The sequence below is a fragment of the Pezoporus flaviventris genome, unplaced genomic scaffold (genome assembly GCF_033815535.1).
Source record: "Pezoporus flaviventris isolate CSIRO_AGI_PZ_B2104156 unplaced genomic scaffold, CSIRO_AGI_Pfla_v1 ptg000188l, whole genome shotgun sequence".
In the NCBI taxonomy this organism is placed as follows: Eukaryota; Metazoa; Chordata; class Aves; order Psittaciformes; family Psittacidae; genus Pezoporus; species Pezoporus flaviventris.
This window is the reverse complement of record NW_026892736.1, coordinates 843658-864068: the sequence shown is the minus strand read 5'-3', so window position 1 is coordinate 864068 and position 20411 is coordinate 843658. Positions and strand designations below refer to the sequence as shown.

The 20411-nt window shown below is 41.0% G+C and overlaps 1 protein-coding gene across 1 annotated transcript in view; it reads left to right on the top strand.

The window, feature by feature from the left end:
- Positions 1-19372, top strand: part of DNAAF9 (dynein axonemal assembly factor 9) — a 78948-nt gene extending 59576 nt beyond the window's left edge. Inside the window, exons 29-37 of the mRNA XM_061440997.1 lie at positions 1372-1409; positions 7006-7141; positions 7493-7579; positions 8674-8780; positions 9489-9563; positions 9724-9926; positions 11890-11955; positions 12739-12832; positions 14296-19372. Of these exons, the coding sequence (XP_061296981.1) occupies positions 1372-1409; positions 7006-7141; positions 7493-7579; positions 8674-8780; positions 9489-9563; positions 9724-9926; positions 11890-11955; positions 12739-12832; positions 14296-14408 (919 nt within the window). The 3' untranslated portion in view covers positions 14409-19372. The remainder of the gene's footprint in view (positions 1-1371; positions 1410-7005; positions 7142-7492; positions 7580-8673; positions 8781-9488; positions 9564-9723; positions 9927-11889; positions 11956-12738; positions 12833-14295) is intronic.
- The last annotated feature ends 1039 nt before the right edge of the window (positions 19373-20411 follow it).

Sequence of the window (20411 nt, the reverse complement as noted above, 5' to 3'; positions counted from 1 at the left end):
CAAGTCACTGACATTTTGAACAGAGTGGTTTGGTTGCTGTTTCATAGTATATGTTCAGCAAACATGGAGCTAATTTCATAGATCTGTCTCTAAAATAGTCATACTCAAGTTTTGCAATTATGCCTTTCAAATGATTTCATTAAGTTAAAGCAGTTACAGTTTTGGGAGTTCTTAGCTTCAATTCTGTTTGTGCTGAAACTGTGCATCACAGCACAGAGGTGAACTCACCAATAAATTAATAGAAGTGTGTTCCCTAAACTTCCTAGCTGTTTTTAGAACACTAACCAATGTACTTCTTGTGCTTTGCACCAGTCAATAAATAGATGTTATTTTACTGCTTTTTTTGTCTCCCTTACAAAGATTGTAAATAAATAATAAAGATTACATAAAATATTGGTGAATTGCTGCTGGAATGGTGCTTAAACTTGTTCATTCCATAATTATAGGAAACACGAGTTCCACTTTTAGGTTTTGGGGGTATTTTAAGCTTACTAATGTGTTACTGTTCATGGTACTGAGTAGTATTTACAGCAGCAGTAGCTTGCAGTCCTTTGACTAACATTGTTTGTCTCCTCAAGCGCAGTAGCAATTGAAGGAAGGGGCTTAGCTACACCATGGGCTATTTGTGTCTCACTTTGAAGTTTCTCCTGATAAGAACTTACCAAGTAGCCACATATTGCCAATGACAAACCTTTCAGTTGCAAAGCTCTGGCGAGTTCACTGTGAGAATCAAGAAGAGTGATTTTAATGTTTGACTTGAGACTTTGCAGTCTGGAAAGTCAATATCCTTTCCTGTCTCAAAGTTCATTACTGTAGAGCTTTAGCTCTCTCATGAACCTAGCATGGAGCTCTTCCCTGTGTTGAATAGCACACCAGGGCAGGCTGAGGTAGTTGAAGAGGGACTCTGCAGCTTTTGTGTGCATGGTAAAACTCATAACAACAGTTGTCACTTGTCTGACACAGTACCAGCAATTGGTATGATGTGTCCAGAAAGCATTGTGCACATAGAGCCCTTCCATAAAGGGTTCCCAGCATGTCTGGAAGGCACAATTCTTTAAGACAACTAAAAATTCCTATTGTTTTAGTAGGAATTGAAGTAATGTTGAACCTTTGCTGACTTCCTACACTACAGAATAGATTGTGTGGTGGGAATTAGCTCTTAAATGCATTAAAGAATTAAAACCATCTACAAAACTAAGTTTTGCAGAACTGAAAGACGTAACCTGTAGGGATGTTCCAGTTACATGGAGTGAGGAAAGGGAATATGAAAATAGTTTGTATACGAAGTCGTTAGTTGTCGGTGTCCAAATGAATGTAAATGCTTTACTTAATAATATCCATTCTTGATATATAAACTTCTGCTTTCTTTAGGCTTCTTTTTCCCAAGTTCTTGGACCAGTGTTCACAAGGTATGTGTCACTTCTCTTGCCTTTGAGCTATACAGAACAAGTAGCTGAGCCATATGGCCAAATAAATACACTGTAAATGCATATAGTCAAAGGATCATAATAAGCTCTTGGAGGTAAGAACCATCTGTGCAGAACAGACAATCTCTGCCTACCCTATTAAACATCACAGCCACCTGGAGAAGATGTAAGACTCTGGAGCATGATGCATTTTGGTTGTCCTCATCTGGAGGATGGGCTTCTTAAGATCATGAGTTAAGCTGCTTACCTTGAACTGCTGTAACTCATGCTATGTTGTTAATTTGGCAGGAAAATGGACTGGATTTGAGTTCTAGCATCTTTTGGGGCAGCATGAGGAAAAGGAGCTTTCTTTTAATTTCTGCTGCTTTAGAAAGGCAAAAATGAGCTGGTTACTTTGTTCCCCGTATCCTCCTCTTAATGCGGTGTAGAGGATCCTCACAGTGTTCACTTGACACTGCAGCAGAGAAAAAAGCTCAGTTGCAGAAGAGCTGTTTCTTACCTGTATATTTAGTTTGGTATCCTGACTCTGAGATGAATCATTGGCTGCACCATCCTCCTTGTCAGGCTTGGAACTTAGAGCTGGTGTTAGTCTAAGTTGGGATATCCTTCCTTCTGACATATCATCAAATGAGTTTCAAGAGCAGAAGCAAATTCGACTCTAGCACCTTTACAGTTGTTTTTAACGCTTGTGTAGCTGATTCACAACATTAAAACCACTATGTGGGATCTGTGCATGTATATGAGAACAGATCTCTCCAGTCAGATAATCTTTATTTTGGGCAGACTATAAGCCGAGGCTGAAACTGGATAGACCAATAACAGTTGAGTTGGTTTTAAGTCACTGTTAGACAGCAGTTACTGCAGCATGACTTGCTGATCTTAAACTCACATCTTCCCAAGGGAACTGCAGGGCTGCAATTGTTGTGTTTGTATTGAAATGCAGTTGTCAGAGTCGGGTGCTGCACTTTTCTGGTGCCTGCTTAGACTCTGTAGCGCTGTTTTGCTGCCAGAATTATGCCACCTTTTATTCATGAGTGAAGGGAGCTCAAAAGAATGAAATCCAAAAGAATGAAGTTGTGAACAAGCATGAGAATATGTAGGTGCTATTGTATAGATCATAGAATCATGGAATAGTTCGGGTTGGAAAGGACCTTAAGATCACCCAGTTCCAACCCCCCTGCCATGGGCAGGGACACCTCACACTAAACCATGGCACCCAAGGCGCTGTCCAAGCTGGCCTTGAACACCGCCAGGGATGGAGCATTCACAGCTTCCCTGGGCAACCCATTCCAGTGCCTCACCACCCTCACAGTAAAGAACTACTTCCTTACTTGAACACTGCCAGGGATGGGGCAGCCACAGCTTCTCTGGGCACCCTGTGCCAGCGCCTCAGCACCCTCAAAGGGAAGAGCTTCTGCCTTAGATCTAACCTGAACTTCTTCTGTTTCAGTTTAAACCCATCACCTCTTGTCCTGTCACTACAGTCCCTGATGAAGAGTCCCTCTCCAGCATCCTTGTAGGCTGCCCTTCAGATACTGGAAGGCTGCTATGATCAGTATTTTATTCTTATTTGGAGAAAAATCTTGGTGCTACAAATTCGGGAACTGCCCAATAAATAACTATCATTATTGTAGCCATGGGTGAAAATGAAGAGAGCAGGAGAAGGCTGAGAGTGAAGAATATAAAAAATTATCAATAACTACTGAGAAGTTCAGGCTGCACAAATGCCCTTTTTGGTTTGTCCCAGAATAAAACCAATAAATACTCAAATCTGTCTTCTTTTCAAGTCCATTTGTCCAGACCTGATTGGATGAGCATTTGTCATTGTTCAAGGAGGAACTAGAAGCAGCTTAGGGCAAGCATAGCTAATTCTCCTATGATCCAAACACTGAAAGAAGGGAATAATATTGGTGGTTAGAAGAATATTCTGGCGGTGAATGGTTTATGCATGTTGCAAGGTTTTGTCATCTAGTTTTCAGATACAAGACGTGACATTAGATAGCCCAGAGGTCTGTTTGTGTGAAGTGAATTGTTTCACATGAATAGGAGCAATTTTTGTGTAAAAAGTTCCAAGGGGAGAAGTATGCTTTGAACCGGGATGGGGTCTGCTCTTAAACCTTCCAGACAAATGCACAATTGTATCGCAAGTGAGGTAGATATTTTACTTCTGCATAGTCAGGAATTCATTTCTGATGCAACAATAGCAATATTTCATAGAATCCTGGAATCCCAGGTTGGAAGGGACCTCAAGGATCATGTGGTCCAACCTTTCTAGACAAAGCATAACCTACACCAGATGTCCCAGCACCCTGTCCAGCCCAGTCTTAACAGTGTCCAACACTGGGGAGGCACCACTTCCCTGGGGAGATTATTCCAGTCGCTGCTTGTTCTCAGTGTGAAACATTTTCTTCTTGTGCCCAGTTGGAATCTCCCCAGCAGTAACTTGCACCCATCACCCTTTGTCTGACCCATGGGACTCCTTGTCCAAAGGGAGACTCTGTCTGCTTTGTATGCACCGTTTAAATACTGGAACACGGTGACAAGGTCTCCCTGAGCCTTCTCTTCTCCAGGCTGAACAGTCCCAGGTCTCTCAGCCTTTCCTCACACATTGTCAAGCTCTTGGGTCGTCTTTGTTGCCCTTCTCTGGACCCTCTCCAGCTCATCCACAGCTTTTTTGTACAGCTGGGACCAAAACTGAACCCAGTATTGCAGGGATGGCCTGACAAGTGCTGAGCAGAGTGGGATATGTAGTGAGGCACTCACTTTGAGAGATGTTTATGTGTGTTTTGAACCCCAGTAACTACCTGGCAAATTTGGGGAGTGAGCAGACTTTCAGCCTTTTGTTGCTGCTTTCCATGTCTATTCTATTGCATGGCTTTCTCTGTGATGAAGGGGTACCTATGCATGTTATCAATGTGACATCATTTTACAAAGCCACAAGACTAACAGAAACAGATGAGGATCAGGGATGACTGATCAAGCCTTGAGCAGAGTGACCAATTTTAGCAGTTTTGCTTTGTCTCTCCCTTGCAGACTTGTTTAAACCTTCGTAAAGATCTTGCTGCCATCTGTGTGCTGTAATTTCCTTTTGTCTCCAAACATCCTTTCCTCTTCTTGCACAGAATCTGTAAGATGACACCTCACTAGCCTAAGAAATGTACATGCCTAATTACGTTGGCATCTCTTGTATATGAAGTTGTTCTACAGATTTAGACATCACCGTTGTGAAATATACCCATTGTACATTCAGGAGCAAAGAGGATCTGCTATTCCTGTAAATCATACTTACTTTAAATCTATCCATCCTGTTTCTGTAGTGCTTCTATTGAACATGCATTCCCCAGGCTGTAAATACTGTTTTCTTTACATGAGTGTATAAATAGTGAATTAAACAGAAGTGGGTGGTCTTCAAAATGCCATGGAAACAGAGATGACAGTGATAATTTGAATAGAAGAGGTTGAAATTACTTATTACTGAAGCTGTGTAGGCACCTTCCAGTTCTCAAAGCTATTTTTCTTCTGGACTACGCTACCTGTCAATCAGTTCCGTATCCTAGACTGTTGCCTGCCAGCACAGGGCCAATTCTTGGTCAATACTGGCATCTGCCAGATTTATGCATAGGTGTGCATGGAGCTGAAGCAGGTTCCCTGGCTCTGAGCATCTTCTGTTACTTCCAAGCTTTGTGTGGGAGTTTATAAGCAAGAATGACAGCTAGTGCCCAAAAGCTGTTCCCTTAGACAAGCGCAAATGAAGCAGAAATTGATGGAGAAAGACCATATAGGTGGTGAGCATGAGACAAGATGCACAGGTTTCTGATTTCCTCAATATTTTCTGCCTTGAATCTTTTCCTTGACTGTAAGCTTTGCCAGCTTAGTCCTTGATGAATTACCTGGTGTTTCTAACTGTAAATGCTTCACAGCATTTATGTTACACAGTCCTTTTTACTGTTCTGTGCCAACTTCAAATGCATAAAGGAGCTACAAGAAAGCTAGAGGAGGGGCTTTTAACAGGGGCCTGTAGGGAGAGGACAAAGGGGAATGGCTTTAACCTGCCAGAGGGAAGATTGAGATGCGATGAGAAAGTATAACTATGTTTTTAATTAAACTTGACCTTTAAATCAATATCAAGTTTGGGGATATTAAGAAGGAAACCCCACTGCACACATAGCACACCTACGATGTGGTTGTTGGTTACCTTATTCGTACTTTCCATCCTAATTCCGTGGTGTACATAATTATTTCAGGCACATGTGTGACTGAGAGTTCTATGTGTGCTTGTTGCTGTTATCCTCCCACCCCACCTCTCTCAAGAGCAACTGTGTAATAGAGAAAACATGGATGTTTCCAAAATTGGATTGGAAACTTCTGGGGGAGATGAAAAAAAGGAGAAATATTAATGAAGGAAACTTGCTATTATTAAAATTCTAGCTTGGAAGGATCAGCGATGCAAGTGAGTGACTGGGAGGATGTGGTATAATTTAGGTACCCCAGAAACATTTGGTAGAGAGATTTGTGTCGTGCAGCCTCCGCAAGGAAGTCTTCTTCAGTCACTTCAGTGACTTCTGTAAAGATAGGGAATAACTATAAGGAGCAGGTCATGAGATGAGCTTCATCCCACATTCTGCTTTGAACAGTGATGAGTTGAGCTTGGAAAAGACTCCAGAGCAGCTCCAGTGCCTGAAGGGGCTGCAGGAAAGCTGGAGAGGGGCTTGGGACAGGGGCCTGTAGGGCCAGGCCAAGGGGAATGGCTTGAAGCTGCCAAAGGGGAGACTGAGATGAGCTCTTAGGCAGAAGCTCTTCCCTGTGAGGGTGCTGAGGCGCTGGCACAGGGTGCCCAGAGAAGCTGTGGCTGCCCCATCCCTGGCAGTGTTCAAGGCCAGGTTGGACACAGGGGCTTGGAGCAAGCTGCTCTAGTGGAAGGGGTCCCTGCCTGTGGCAGGGGTGGGAACTATAGGTGATGCCATCTTCAAATCTTGGAAAGCTTTTGCTTAGGAAGAGTAACCATTTCTTCAATGAAATCGTTGGTACTAGGTGCAAGGTGAAGGCACACTTAAGTCTGAAAAAGCTGAGCCTTTTGGGGAAGTGGGGCTCAGGACAAATAGTGATCCCATGGTTTTTCTCTGTTATCTTTTTTGATGCCTTGAGTTCAGTCTTGCTGTGAGAGTGCCATTTTGGGGTCTTTCTTTAAATACAGAGACAAAACCCCCAAACCCTTCTCTTATTTTTGGAAGTGGCAACTGTCAGAGTCCAAAATACTGATTTTTAGCTGTTTAGCTAATGCTTCTATGCACTGAATTTGCCAGAGGCTTTAAACCTTAGTGTTTTTTGTTAAACTCTTCCTCAGATTAATTCTTGTATGAACTTATTGTTTTAATTAATTGTTTTTTGTGATTGATTGATTGAGTCTAAATTGCTTCTGTTAGGTGAAACATTCCTTGCTTGTTGTTCTCGTTAGTAACTTTAAGGTAGTGAGATGGAAGGAAAATAAGGGGAGAATGTCTGTTACGTCACTTAATTGTCCAGCAGTCACTGTTGCATACCTGACTTCTGTAAACCATCCTCTGATCTCCTTCCACAGGCCTGGTGAGTAACGTGGTTTTCACAAGTCACTCTACCGAGCAGAAGCATCCGCTCCTCATGCAGCTGCAGAGCCTCATCCGAGCAGCAAATCCTGGTGTCGCCTTCATCTTGGCTGAAAATGGAGTTGTGACTAGGTAATGTTGATCACTGTCCAGCATTTGTCACTTGGGCCAGACTGGGACACTTAGAAACCTGTATTCTCTTGTTTTACTCTGGTAACTTACGCAAAGAAGATTCAGATTCTTCTCAATTGCTTCTCATGGAAAAGGCATCTTCCCTTTAATTTATAGTCATATAAATATAGGTTTTAGGAAACTTATTTTGTTAGCAGAGTATGACTTATGTTACTGTCATGCTAAGGGAAAAATACTCTTACTGTGACTAAAATACTCTTTACTGTGACTAATGCTCTGTTTTATGTAAGTAGCGTACAGATAGCAGCCATTTTATTGAACTTAAGAATCTTCATCTTTATCTCTTTATAGGAATGAGGACATTGAATTAATTCTCTCAGAAAGCAGTTTTTCAGATCCTCAGATGATGAGAGCTCGGTATTTGATGTATCCTGGCTGGCAAGTATCTAGGCTGAGAACTATTACAACTATTTTTCTAATTAACTTGTAGATTAAAAGGTCTTACTTAATTTTTATGTTTTTATCAAGACTACTCATTTGGAACAAGCAATAGCTTTATAAATCACTTTTAAAAGAGAGCTGATGAGTTTGCTTAGTAGATACACGATTGCTGTCCTTTTATGGGGAAAAGGATCCTTTCTGGACACCATTTAAATGAATGGCAAAATTACTGTTGCTTGTCAGAAGAATAGAAAAGAACCCTCTGGGAATAAGCTGGGAAGGATTGGGATGGGTGAGGTCAATAATGACTGGAGTAATTTCATTCTGACAGCTATTCAGCCTTACTGGAATGAACTTGCTATGTCAGCCTAGCTATTAGCAGGACAATTATTCATAAACCCCAGCAACGTTACTGACAGTCTTGGCAGAGGTGGAGGTCACAGCAGTACGTGGTACCAAGCTTGCCATTTAATACTGGGTGATATTTTGCATGGTTCAGGGTTCTTTACACATCTTGTTGCAGTTATCTGTGCTGCACCTATTTGGCAGAAAATACAAACCTGTCAGGCTTCATAACTCCTGCCTGACTGGTTTCTAGTTAGGTTTATAGTGCTGGAAGCACGATTTATTTACCATGCCTTGCCAGCCCTGTGTGTATGTGTATCTTTATTCATAATGCTTGCTCAAAATTGGATGCAAGTAAAGCACCTGAAGTAAATTGGCACAAAACTCTGGATGTCAGAGCTGCTTGTGGATTGTGGGAGCCAAAGGGAGAGGGAGAAAGAAGGAAAAGAAAGTATTTAAAGCTTTTAGACAACTGTTAATCTGTTTGATAATCATAGAATGGTTTGGGTTGGAAGGAACCTTAAGATCATCTAGTTCCAACCTGCTGCCGTGGGCAGGAACACCTCCTACTAGATCAGGTTGCTCAAAGCCCCATCCAACCTGGCCATAATATACAAGAATAGTATGTAGGTAGTATGTAACTAAAGAAAACGGCAGCAAAAAGATCATCACTGGGGTCCTGGGTGCTTTGAACACCCTAATACTGTTAATATCCCAATAGTAACACAATATTAATTGTCTTTAAGGTACGAAGGCAAATATGGAGCCGGGTCTGTCTTCCCTCCAATGGTTCAGATCTGTGTATGGTTTAACCGTCCTCTAGAAAAGACAAGATTCGTGACCAAATGTAAAGGTACAGCTGAACTTTGACTGAGTTGATTGAAATCCAAGTTGGAAATACTGATGAGTAGAGGGGAAGGAAGGCACTGACGTAGCACAGTTATTTAATTACTGCTGAAGTAAACTTCTAATTGAAAATTCAGCTTTCCTTCCTTCAAGTACAGTAAATCATCCTCTTTAGTGTCTGCTCTGGGAAAATGACCCCTGATTTTGTACAGCTGAGAAGCTAATTTAATTTGGGGTTTCTAGAGACACTTATCTTCATATGTTAGCTTTTTATTTTGTGTTTAATTTTATTTGGTGGTGTTGAAATAGTTTATAAGTGACCATTGGCTTCTACTTTTTATACCAAATAATGCTTTGTAGTTACTAGAAAATAGGCTCAACTCCATGTTAGGCTGACTAGAATAGATATATATAATCATGCCTTTCCTTCTTTCCATAGCAAAACAGTGTTAAGGAGCACCAGTTTACTTTCCATGCACACTGTAAGCCTTCATTAAGCCAAACACGTGGTATTTCCCACCTACCCCATAGCAGAGAAATGACAACATATAGAGATTCCTCCTTGGAATTGATAGAGATGTTGTGTAGTGGGGCTCTGGAGGGCACTGCAGCTTTGGGATGTGCGTTAGAGACCCGTAGTATAGGTCTGACCAGAAGCTACACCAAGAAGAAGGAAAATAAGTGAGCTAATCTGTTTGTCTTCTGTTTCAAACAGCGATTAAGTCATTGCTCAAGACGAGTCCCTTCTCTGGAAACATTTATCACATCATGGGCAAAGTTAAGTTTTCAGGTAAGGGCAAATTACTACGTAGGCATTGTCTTGTGATTGCATCTCTCGATAGATATGAACACTTTTTAATGGACTGTATTCCTTCTGCACCAACGTGTTGATGTTAAATTAGATCAGCACTTATCAAGACGTTTTCTTTCTTGCCTCTTCTCCTTGTTAGATTCTGATAAAGTGATTGAAGTCTGTCACAACACATCATCGAATTCACTAAGCCTTGTGCCTGTTCAGGAGGGGCCAACTCCTCCTGATTCAAGAGGTGATAACAGAGACTGCAGCAGTCAACAGGAGTGCTTCCTTGTGTTCGTTGGCTGCTCTCTTAAGGAAGAGGATATAAAAGACTGGCTCAGAGAAACAGCAAAACAGGTTCGTGGGCATGCTTATGTTTGTTGAGCGTGATCTATTTTGCATTTCTTACCAACAAAAGGAGGATTCTGAGTGTCTGGATGAAACTTGGGGGGGTTTAAAATCTCCTCTCTCTTCTACCGAGGTATGTATGATTCCAGGGTGTAAATGTGTTTCAGAAAGAGGAGTAATAGTTTGCAAATGTGCATTGTAATTTGTGTATTGTTTTAATATCTGCTACAGCTTATTCACGATTGAGCTGCTCTTGAACACTTGAGCAAATGGAGTATGTCCAGAATAAACACAAGATGATTTAGCTGAGATGTGATTGCCAAAAAACTGTAGTACAAAATAAATCTTCTTGAAGTACCTGAACGCTGCAAAGCTGAAAACTTGTTTTGATTCACTAAATTAAACCTTATTGGAATTAATCCACTGAAATGGAGGGTAGTTCTTTTCATTTTTGTCTGCCTTAATTTGTCAAGTGTGCAGCTATGTAAGACTTTTTCTGCATGGCTAATGTACCCAGGCAATAGAAGTTGGAGTAGCAAGCAGGGAATATGCACATCCTGAGAAGCCTAGAAGGCATATTTTGCAGCTTTGGTTCTTGCTAACTTCACATTGTGAGCAGTACAACCTGACCAGGAGAGCAGGGCAAGATGGTTCACTGCTACATAGCCAGGTAATAGCAGCAGGCATTACATTCACCAGGCTGCCCATCAGGGTCTTAAGAAGTGAGTCCTAATTCAGAAATACACTTGACAGAAACTGTTCAACCATGCAAACGGCATATTTTAGCATTCTAGTTGGAACATGAGCCTGTAGTTCCGACTGTGCCTTTTGGAGATGCCCATTTTGGAACATTAATTACTTAAAATGCTCGTGGTTACTTTATGGCTTAGGATTTGGAGAGTATCTCTAGAAAGTTGTGTAGGAAGGGAAAAAGTTTCCTCTAGATCTTTGTTGGAGCTGTTTCTAAGCATCTTCAGGTTCTTCCCTCTGTTCTCCTGGCAGGTTGTTACTTGAAGTACACATTTTCTGTGATGGTATCTCATACTCTGTACATATCACATGGGTAATAGAAGGAGAGAAATGCTTTTGGCATGTAAGGAAGATCACTATGCAATACTATTTTAAGTTTATGAAAACTTGGAGCTAAAATGCTATCTCAAGTGTGAAGCTGAGCAGTTGAAGACTACAAATAGTCTTTGCACAGTCTCACTATTCATGGCTAATTCAGGGTTTCAGATTGTTCTGAGAATTACTGCATGCTACTTGAAAGGAATGAGGTATAAAACTCCTCAGACTAAAAACTAGGTTGTTTTTCTGTTCCTGTGCCAATTTTCTTCACTTTTTGCAATAAAGCCTTATTGAAATTGTGTTCTTTAAGATACTTTTAGAATTTGACATTTCTACAAGTGCTTTATGTAAGATCACTTGATTTTTACTTTTGTTGCAGAACAAAGTTAAGTGCATTGATATAATTGAATAATTCTCTCTAGAAACCCAATTTTATAATACATGCTATTAAAAGGAGTACGTGTATGCTGAGCTTGAACATAATAACATGATCATAGATTTCACTATCATTATCTGCAGTTTTAAGAAAGAAATTTTCTGGTTTGTAGTTTTGGTTTGGGTTTTTTTCTGTTTGTTTTTTAAATGTAATGAAACTGTAGGATTACATTGTCACTCAGAAGGTGTGTGTGTATATAGAATCACAGAATGGTTTGGGTTGGAAAGGACCTTAAATCCCATCCGGTTCCAACCTTCTACTAGAGCAGCTTGCTCCAAGCCCTGTGTCCAACCTGGCCTTGAACACTGCCAGGGATGGGGCAGCCACAGCTTCTCTGGGCACCCTGTGCCAGTGCCTCAGCACCCTCACAGGGAAGAATTTCTTTCTATCTATCTATCTATCTATCTATCTATCTATCTATCTATCTATCTATCTATCTATCTAACTGGGGTCTAATTCTTCATACAGAAACCTCAGAGGAAAGCCCTGAAAACCAGAGGAATGCTAACCCTTCAGGAAATAAAAAACATTCACGTAAGTAGAAGCAATTAATAGCAAGGCTTTCTTTTGGCTTATTTTCTTTAATATGCAGTTGTATGATAGAACACCTCCCATACCTGCCATAACAAGTGTGCTCAGCACTAAATTATTATGGCACTTACTGTCTGTTGATATACTTGAAACACAACTGAGGCTGTCCAGGAGGCATTTGAGATATAAATCTTGGTGTTATCTCAGAGCTTCAAGTTGGCTCTGAAAAGTAGGGGGAGGTGCTATAGAATCATCACAGCCTGGTTTGTGTTGGAAAGGACCTTAAAGCTCATCCAGCTCCATCCCCCCTTCCACAGGCAGGGAACCCTTCCACCAGAGCAGCTTGCTCCAAGCCCCTGTGTCCAGCCTGGCCTTGAACACTGCCAGGGATGGGGCAGCCACAGCTTCTCTGGATGGTGGACAAGTGCACTCTTTTGGTTACTGTAATGGTCTTTCCCTGTGTTTTCTCCCTTTTCTGTGCTGTGCAGGTTAGGATCCCAAATGCCTAATCCTGCCCTCATCAACTGCCTTTCATTTGTAAGAGCTGGAATCGGGTTCCTAAGAGTTTGGCATGGCTGTGGGTACTGCTGCTGCCCAGAACTCCCTTAGTCTCTATGGCTGTCATTTCTCATGCTGTCTTTTATAGCCAGGAGCTATACCTTCCTCCAGGGCTGTTAAATTCCTTCTGCTGAGTTTTTCTTTTATCTATTTAAGTTTGTGAGGACTGTCTCTAAGCAATTCTGAGCTTTAAATGTTTGATGTATGCTGTATTCTTTCTTAATATAGGTGAAACGCCACTTGGATCCGCTTCCAGCTGGTTATTTTTACAACGGGACTCAATTTGTGAATTTTTTTGGTGACAAAATGGATTATCATCCATGTATCTTTTAAAATGGGGGGTTCTTTTTGGTGAGGGTTTTTAGGTAGGCAACAGGCTATGCAAATCCGAAATGCAGAGTGTCTAAGCAGATGATATGGTAAAGAGCCAGTTTGATTTGCAGGTGGTAATCTGAAGTGAAAAGTTTAGTTCCTTCAATCTGTGCATGGCTACTTGCCATTCCGAGCTAACTGTTAAAACACTTCAGAGATAGGATCTAAAAAGCAGAGTAGAACCAACCAAACAATTCCCCAACTGTACATGAGCTCACACAGAGCATAATTTATGGACCACAGCTTGTCAAAGAAATCCTTTTCAAGCCAAGTAGTGCTGTAATATTGCATAATGCCTGGTCATGACTAATAAAACTTCCAAATGAATATAATCTTGTGTGCAGGCATGTGCGTGCACACACTCAAGTCAAAACAATGGGGGTTCTTTTAGCTTTTACTACAGAATCCTTTTCTTCTGCCGCATATTTTGTGGTGAAGCTGATGTTCAGTGATTGCCCTCATTTTGTATGAGGGAAACCTTAATGGATGCACTGCAGGAATGTTCTGAACAGGGTGTTCGGAGTTAGGTGGCGAGGTGCATCTTTTTGTTATCACTTTTAAAACTCAATCAGGTAAAACCTTATTTTAAAACCACTTCAGCTTAGCAGTGATTTCCTGACCAAAACTGTGGCATATACACACTTGTAAATGCACTGTCCTTGCTGGTCTTGTTTGGTGTCAGTGGACAGAGCATGAACTAAAGCCGAAGTAGGATCTTCTGCATTTCTTTCCAGAGATTTGGCAAGAAACACCAGAGTAATACTAATGTTCCAGTGGATTCCCATTCTCCTTTCTTGTTTTCATAACTTCCCATTGTTTTTTGTCTTTATTTCATTATCATTTTCAAATTTGGTTTTCTATTCCCAGTTTACTTTTCACTTTATCTCGGACAAACTTCACAAAAATCCAAGTGGATTCTGTGATTCTGTTTTGGAATAAGAACAAACAGTTGTTTTCTGTGTCTGGTGGGACAATGTTGACTTCGAAACCACCTCCTACTCCTGGTATAGTGTCAGAAAATAGTCTTAATAGTGCACTTTGACTTCAGTCCTCACCATCTTGGTGTCTGGCAATAAAGGATACAGGCACTGGTTGACCACTTTGGGATGATTTGAATGTGGGGCAGAGATTTTTCGACTTCCACTTAACCGAAATAGTTGTAAACATCTGCAAACCTTCTGTAGTTTTGCTGTTCTTATATTCTTCCTCTAGATTGGGAAATGTCTATTGTGCAACTCCTTTATTTCCCAGTAATACAGAGTAGCTGTGGTTAGGTCTGACTGTGGGACTCCTCCCAGAAGGTAATGCATTGGATTTCTGCTTTCAGTAAGTGTCCCTGAACTGACACCTCCTTCCAACCTGTGTGTTCTTTGCTATTTGTATCAATGTTTTTCCTTAATGTTTCAAAATCAGTGATGGACCAATTCATGAATGATTACTTGGAGGAAGCCAACAGGGAGATAGAGAAGTACAACAGAGAACTAGAAGAACAAGAGTATCATGATCTCTTTGAGCAGAAGACATAAGCATGTGTGTTGGGTGCATTTTCTGAATCGCCTACTGTCAGTAACCAAAAATGCTGTTGTCCTTGCTAGAAAATTAAGTGTAATGACAGTTTTCAGCACTCCTTTTAAAACTTAAAGAGATCATTCCTGTAAGGTTGGCATTTTAATATGGTAACTGCTTAGCTGTTTGTACTGTCAGGTTTGCTTCCACTTCACCTTAATTCCAGACTGTAAAAAGCATCACTTGGAATCTCTGGCTAGTAGTGGAAACTTACGTAAAAGAAGAAGAAGAAGAAAAGAAGCAAAACTGTATTTACTAATAGGTCAGAATGTAATTATGGAATTGGTCTGTCATGCAGGTAATCAAACCACTTTAATCTCTGGGTGTCCCTTGAAACTTGTTGCACAGAAGCAGTGGGATCAGTATGTGGAACTGGGGGATGTTCCTAAAGTGAGAAATGGGGGAATGTTTAAAACACTCCTAAGAGTACCCAATCCCACAGCTGTTATGGTGTTCCCTAAGCGAGAAATGGGGGAATGCTTCAAAAACTTGGACTAGTGTTAATCCCACTGCTGTTACAGTGTTCCCAAAGCGAGAAATGGGGGAATGCTTCAAAAACTTGGACTAGTGCTGATTCCACAGCTGTTAGGTTGTTCCCAAAGCGAGAAATGGGGGAACATGTAAAAAAACTCAGAAGGGTACCTAATCCCACTGGTGTCAGGGTGTTCTCAAAGCGAGAAATGGGGGAATGCTTCAAAAACTTGGAAGAGTACCTAATCCCACAAGTGTTATGGTGTTCCCAAAGCGAGAAATGGGGGAACAGTTAACAAACTTGGAATAGTGCTAATCCCACCATTGTCAGGGTGTTCCCAAAGCGAGAAATCTGGGAATGCTTCAAAAACTTGGAATAGTGCTGATTCCACAGCTGTTAGGGTGTTCCCAAAGCGAGAAATGGGGGAACAGTTTAAAGACTTGGAACAGTGCTAATCCCACTGCTGTCAGGATGTTCCCAAAGCGAGAAATGGGGGAACAGTTTAAAGACTTGGAACAGTGCTAATCCCACTGCTGTCAGGGTGTTCCCAAAGCGAGAAATGGGGGAACACTTATGAAACTCAGAAGAATCCCTTAATCCCACTGCTCTCACAGTGTTCCCAAAGCGAGAAATGGGGGAACCTGTAAAAAAACTCAGAAGAGTGCTAATCCCACAGCTGTGAGGCTGTTCCCAATGCGAGAAATGGGGGAAACAGTTAACAAACTCGGAAGAGTACCTAATCCCAGTTATCACAGTGTTCCCAAAGCGACAAATGGGGGAATACTTCACAAAGTGGGAAGAGTGCCTAATCCCGCTGCTGTCAGGGTGTACCCAAAGCGAGAAATGGGGGAACACTCAGGGATCTGCGTTTTTCTGAGGCCCTGTGTGTCTCACCACCTCTGCACAGTTTGAACCTGCAGTTGAGATTTTGGCTTGTCTAAAGCAAAGATGTTCATAGGTTTCAGGGTGAAACGAGGTAAGTGGAGAGATACCTTGTTTTCTACCCAGTTATTGGTGGGCTAGAAAACACATGGCATGAGTGCTGGTAATCCGCAACTTGCTGTTGTTTAGAAGCTTATCTCTAAAGGCTTATTTCAGCACAAGAAAACTTGAGCAGAGCAAGAGACAAGGGAGATTCTGAAGTTGAAGATTTCCTTGTTGTGAAAATGACTTATTTCCAAAGGTAAAAAATATCAGAAGCTACGCTTGAAGCATGGAAAGAACTTGTTTGGGAAGCTTTCAAGAGAATTTGCACGTCGTAGCATTTCACTAAACTGATGCACCAGGTTTAAGTACTTTACAACAGAACCTTAATTGTAACTAAATAATAGGAATTCTGGCAACTTGTCCTTTAACCTAATTTGCTACAAATTTAAGTGAGATTTCATAGCTCACCGCTGAAGGATTATAAAGTAACCCAGCAGCTACTTAAAGGTAATTATTGAAGCCTATTTGACTAACCGGATTATTGTAGCATGCTGTGCGTTCAGAATGTGGCCCAGCAGTCCAGGAGGAATTCTTTATTTTCATATTCCTTTGCCTTAGGAACAGCTCAATCTCTTAATGCAACTGCAACTTTTTAGTCAGAGGTGTGTAATGCAGTAAGAAGTGGGATGAGTCATTCCTTACAGTACACTTAAAATACTTGTAACATGTCCATGCAGTCTCTGTCTGTGGCAGGAAAATGGGGTTTAACTCCTGCCATCAAATCTAAGGCTAGGTATAGTTTTATGCCTTCCTTAAGAGATGTATTTTTTACCTTTGGAATATGAAATGGCTGAAATTTCAATAACTGAAACACCTTTTAGGTAGACTTTCAGTACACGTTGCTACTAGCTGGCTCGGTGCCTGCGCTGTGGTAGTTGCACAGCACAGAGGTGGAATTCCAGGTGCTGCAGGTTGGGATCTAGCTGTTGATAAGGTTTCGTTCCTAGCTTTCCTTCTAGATTTAAGAAGCTGTCTGAATTTAAGAGTTAATTTTCGTTTTGATTTTGCACACCACGAGGCTTTATAAACTACTTGTATCCTGTTCAAGTACAATTAAAAGCCAGCGATTAGCTGTGTTTCTAGGCTTTGTGGGGTAACCGGTGTTACAGGTATAGAGCATCATGATAAGGCTCGTGAGTTTATCTATGCATGGCTATACTTTAGTCTTAAGATACTGTAGTGCCTGGTAGATAAGTGTAGCTAGCAGTGAATTGGGGGGGGGGGGGGCTAGCAAGTGGTTTACAAACTAAGTACAATTGGTTGCATGTAACTATTGATCGAACCAGGGTTATTAGAATAGAGAATCCTGGTCGTAACACTGCAATAAAAAGGGGCATTAGAAAATTCTTCACAGATTCTAGTTCTTTACCAGTAAACTTAGTGTAAACCCAGTGTGCTCCTTTCCAGTCCAAGTTATCTAATCTGCAAAGCCATATTTCTAGACTAGTGGTATGACTGTGTAATGTCAGAAGAAACACCAGTGGTTGGGACCGTGGGCATGTCGTCGATGCTTCGTCCCAACTCCTAAGTCAATATCAGAGTAGATTTAAGTGCAATTGACCAATAGATGAAGATACTGTAGCTTATTTTGCTCTGCTGAGCTCTTTTTAAGAACTCCTGTTTGTGCAGCTCTCAAAAAGAAGCGTTGAATGGGGCTGATGCATCCGGGGCTGGTGGAACAAGTCATATTAAATTAGGAGATGCCCTGTGAACAGAAAAGAAATGAGTATTCCAAAATTGGCTGCTACTGTGCAAATGGAGCTGTTCCTTAAAAACTGAAGCAGAAGAGCTCGGAACAAAGGCCTAGTATACTTCTATACTGTACTGCATGCTATATGGTAATAGCTGTGTATTAAGAAGACCTTTCACCATACTGGTACTATTTCAATTCATATATTTTGGTATGGAAAGAAATTGATTACCTCAATTACTGGTGGGTTGTTTTGTTTTTTTTTTTCCTTAGTTTTTAACTGTGACTTTAAAACAGGGAAAAAAAAGAGATACTGAAATAGTGAAACTGTGACAATGATATCCTTTAAACATAGTAGTGCCTTGCAGGTGACCCCATTTATTCCCGAAGCATACAATAAATGGGTGTCATGGGTTGTATTGCTTGCACCCACTTTTTGGTTTTTAAAGGAAAAACGGTGTTGGTGAAAGGACTTAAAAATTAACCTAGTGAAAGAATATTAGCACAAATGGTTAAACTGTATTAAAGAAAACTCTTTGAGGACTACAATGTGTGAATGCCTGATGCTGCTGATAGTTTAAGAGCAGTTGCTGATTATTTTGGAGTTCCTCCTAACAGTCAGCAGCACTTTGTTTTTGTAGAAGAGGGTAACTTTTGTACTCTGGTGGGAGAGTTTATACTGTACCAAACCCCATCTATTGGGTAATCTGCTTTCCTCACTCTTGAAGTTAACGTGAGGATCGAGATACTTCTAGTTTTGAAACTCTTTTTAGCTACTGTACTATTAAAACCAACTAAAAGCACCATTTCTAAGCCACAAATGTTTGGATACAGAAGTGCCATTACACTGTTCCTTTCTGTTCGCTATGTTCTGGAAATTGGTGACAGTTATCATTGTGTCCAGGCATTTCTGATCTGGTGAAGAAGCGCTGAGAGTCCTCAAGGGGTTTACGTGCTTTGCTGACCTTCATGTTAGCAGCTTGTGGTGGTGGCTTTGTTATTTTCCTCACCGAGAATGAGTGCGGTCAGGAGTTACTGAAGTTATAGGGAGAACAAAATGTGATAAACTTAGGAGAGGAACGCGTGCAACTGGATTCACGCTGCAATCTCAGAGTATTTTATCTTTCAGCTGTGCAATTTGGTAGTAGTCTGATTTTACACTTTGCAATTAACAGAAGGGATTGCAGAGAGGGTTTAAGTTGCATGTAGAAGTTCCCTAATAAGTTTTCTTTTTTATTATTATTATTATTGTTATTTTTAATTGAAACTTTTCTGAATTTGCACAGATTTAAGCTCTGGAATACGTTGGTATTCTTAAAAGGGAAAAAAAACCCACCCAATTGCAACTAGTAGAGTGAATTGTAAGCTGTGAGTTGGTAGAACGGCGTTGTTGATCTAATTTTAGATTGCTTAAAGATGTACCTCAGAAAGCTAGTGAGAAACTGCTTCGTTTTGACACAAGGGTCAGATACTCGTGTAACACTTCTCACTTTACAATGTGCCAAAATTCACTTTTATACTAGTTCTCAACGCTTTAATAGTTGCAACTTTAAGTTAAGAACTTTACAAACACTACTGTAACTTCAGTTAAACTGAACGGTGTGATTGAAGCTTTTGGCCTCTCGTATTTATTACACGACTTGATCCAGTAAATATAAAAGTACCTTTCCATTTATTTTTGTATTGTTTTACATGTTTATACCTGCAGTTTTGTGTGACTTTTACACCTGTAACTCAGATGTGATGGAAGGAACCAATAAACAGTATCCATCTGCTGTCGGTCTTTGACTCCTTTAATAAACTATTTCCTAAACTTGAATTTTTAAGCTTTTTAAGCAGTTTTCTTCTCATATGTGATACTTTTCTAACCTGGTGGAAAGGTGACTGGTTTGTATTCAAAGTAAATTTTGAAGAATTAAGGATTTAAGGTTGATTTTTGTTTTTGGGGGGGAGGGTTTATTAAGCTGCAATTTTAAGTTTAGACCTTATTTCTTGGGTTTCTGATTGAATAAAGTGGAAAACTCATAGGAGGACAAGGAAGAGGATGCTCCCACTCTGGGGAGACCTCCCCCCCCCCCGCAGTCCTGATCCAGCTCTGGGGCAGCAGCACAAGAGGGACGTGGAGCTGTTGGAGCGAGGCCAGAGGAGGTTGGAACTGGATGTGCTTTAAGGTCCCTTCAACTCAAATCAGGCTGGGATTATACAAGTCAAGAAGAGCAAAACCCTCAACTACTGTAAAGATTACAATGCTTTAAAAGGCAATTGATGATGGGGATGCCTTCTGGACAAATCTTATCCCTTGAGCCAGGGATTCAGTCCTGTTCCTTGGTCTCAGGTATCTAAATTCGGTGAGTCTGGTGCTATCATCTGCAGAGGTTTCCATCCCGCTTCATTTTACACAAGCTCCTCTACCTTCCAGTGTAAATGCCTCTGGAATGTCTTTGCCTACATGTCCATAGCTTCATAAATTAAACTCACTTCATTAGAGTAATGAATTCACGACAGGAATTGCACATAAATGGAGCACTTGCCAATTGAATAGCTCTGGGTTTGGCTCCCATTGTACATTTTCAACAAGGTGCTTGTGTGATCTCTCCTATTGAATTTGCTTAAAATAAACCTTTGGGGTGGTTTGATGTCTTGGTAGGAAAGAAAACACCCAATGGGCAAGGCCTGGAGGATTTCAATGGCTGTATTGCTCCAGGACAGGCCAAAAAAAAGCATGGAAAGTAAAATCTGGGTGAGCCATTCACGGCTAGGAAATCACTGAGCACACAATGTATTGTATAGATCACTGTAAACCCGCCCGACACG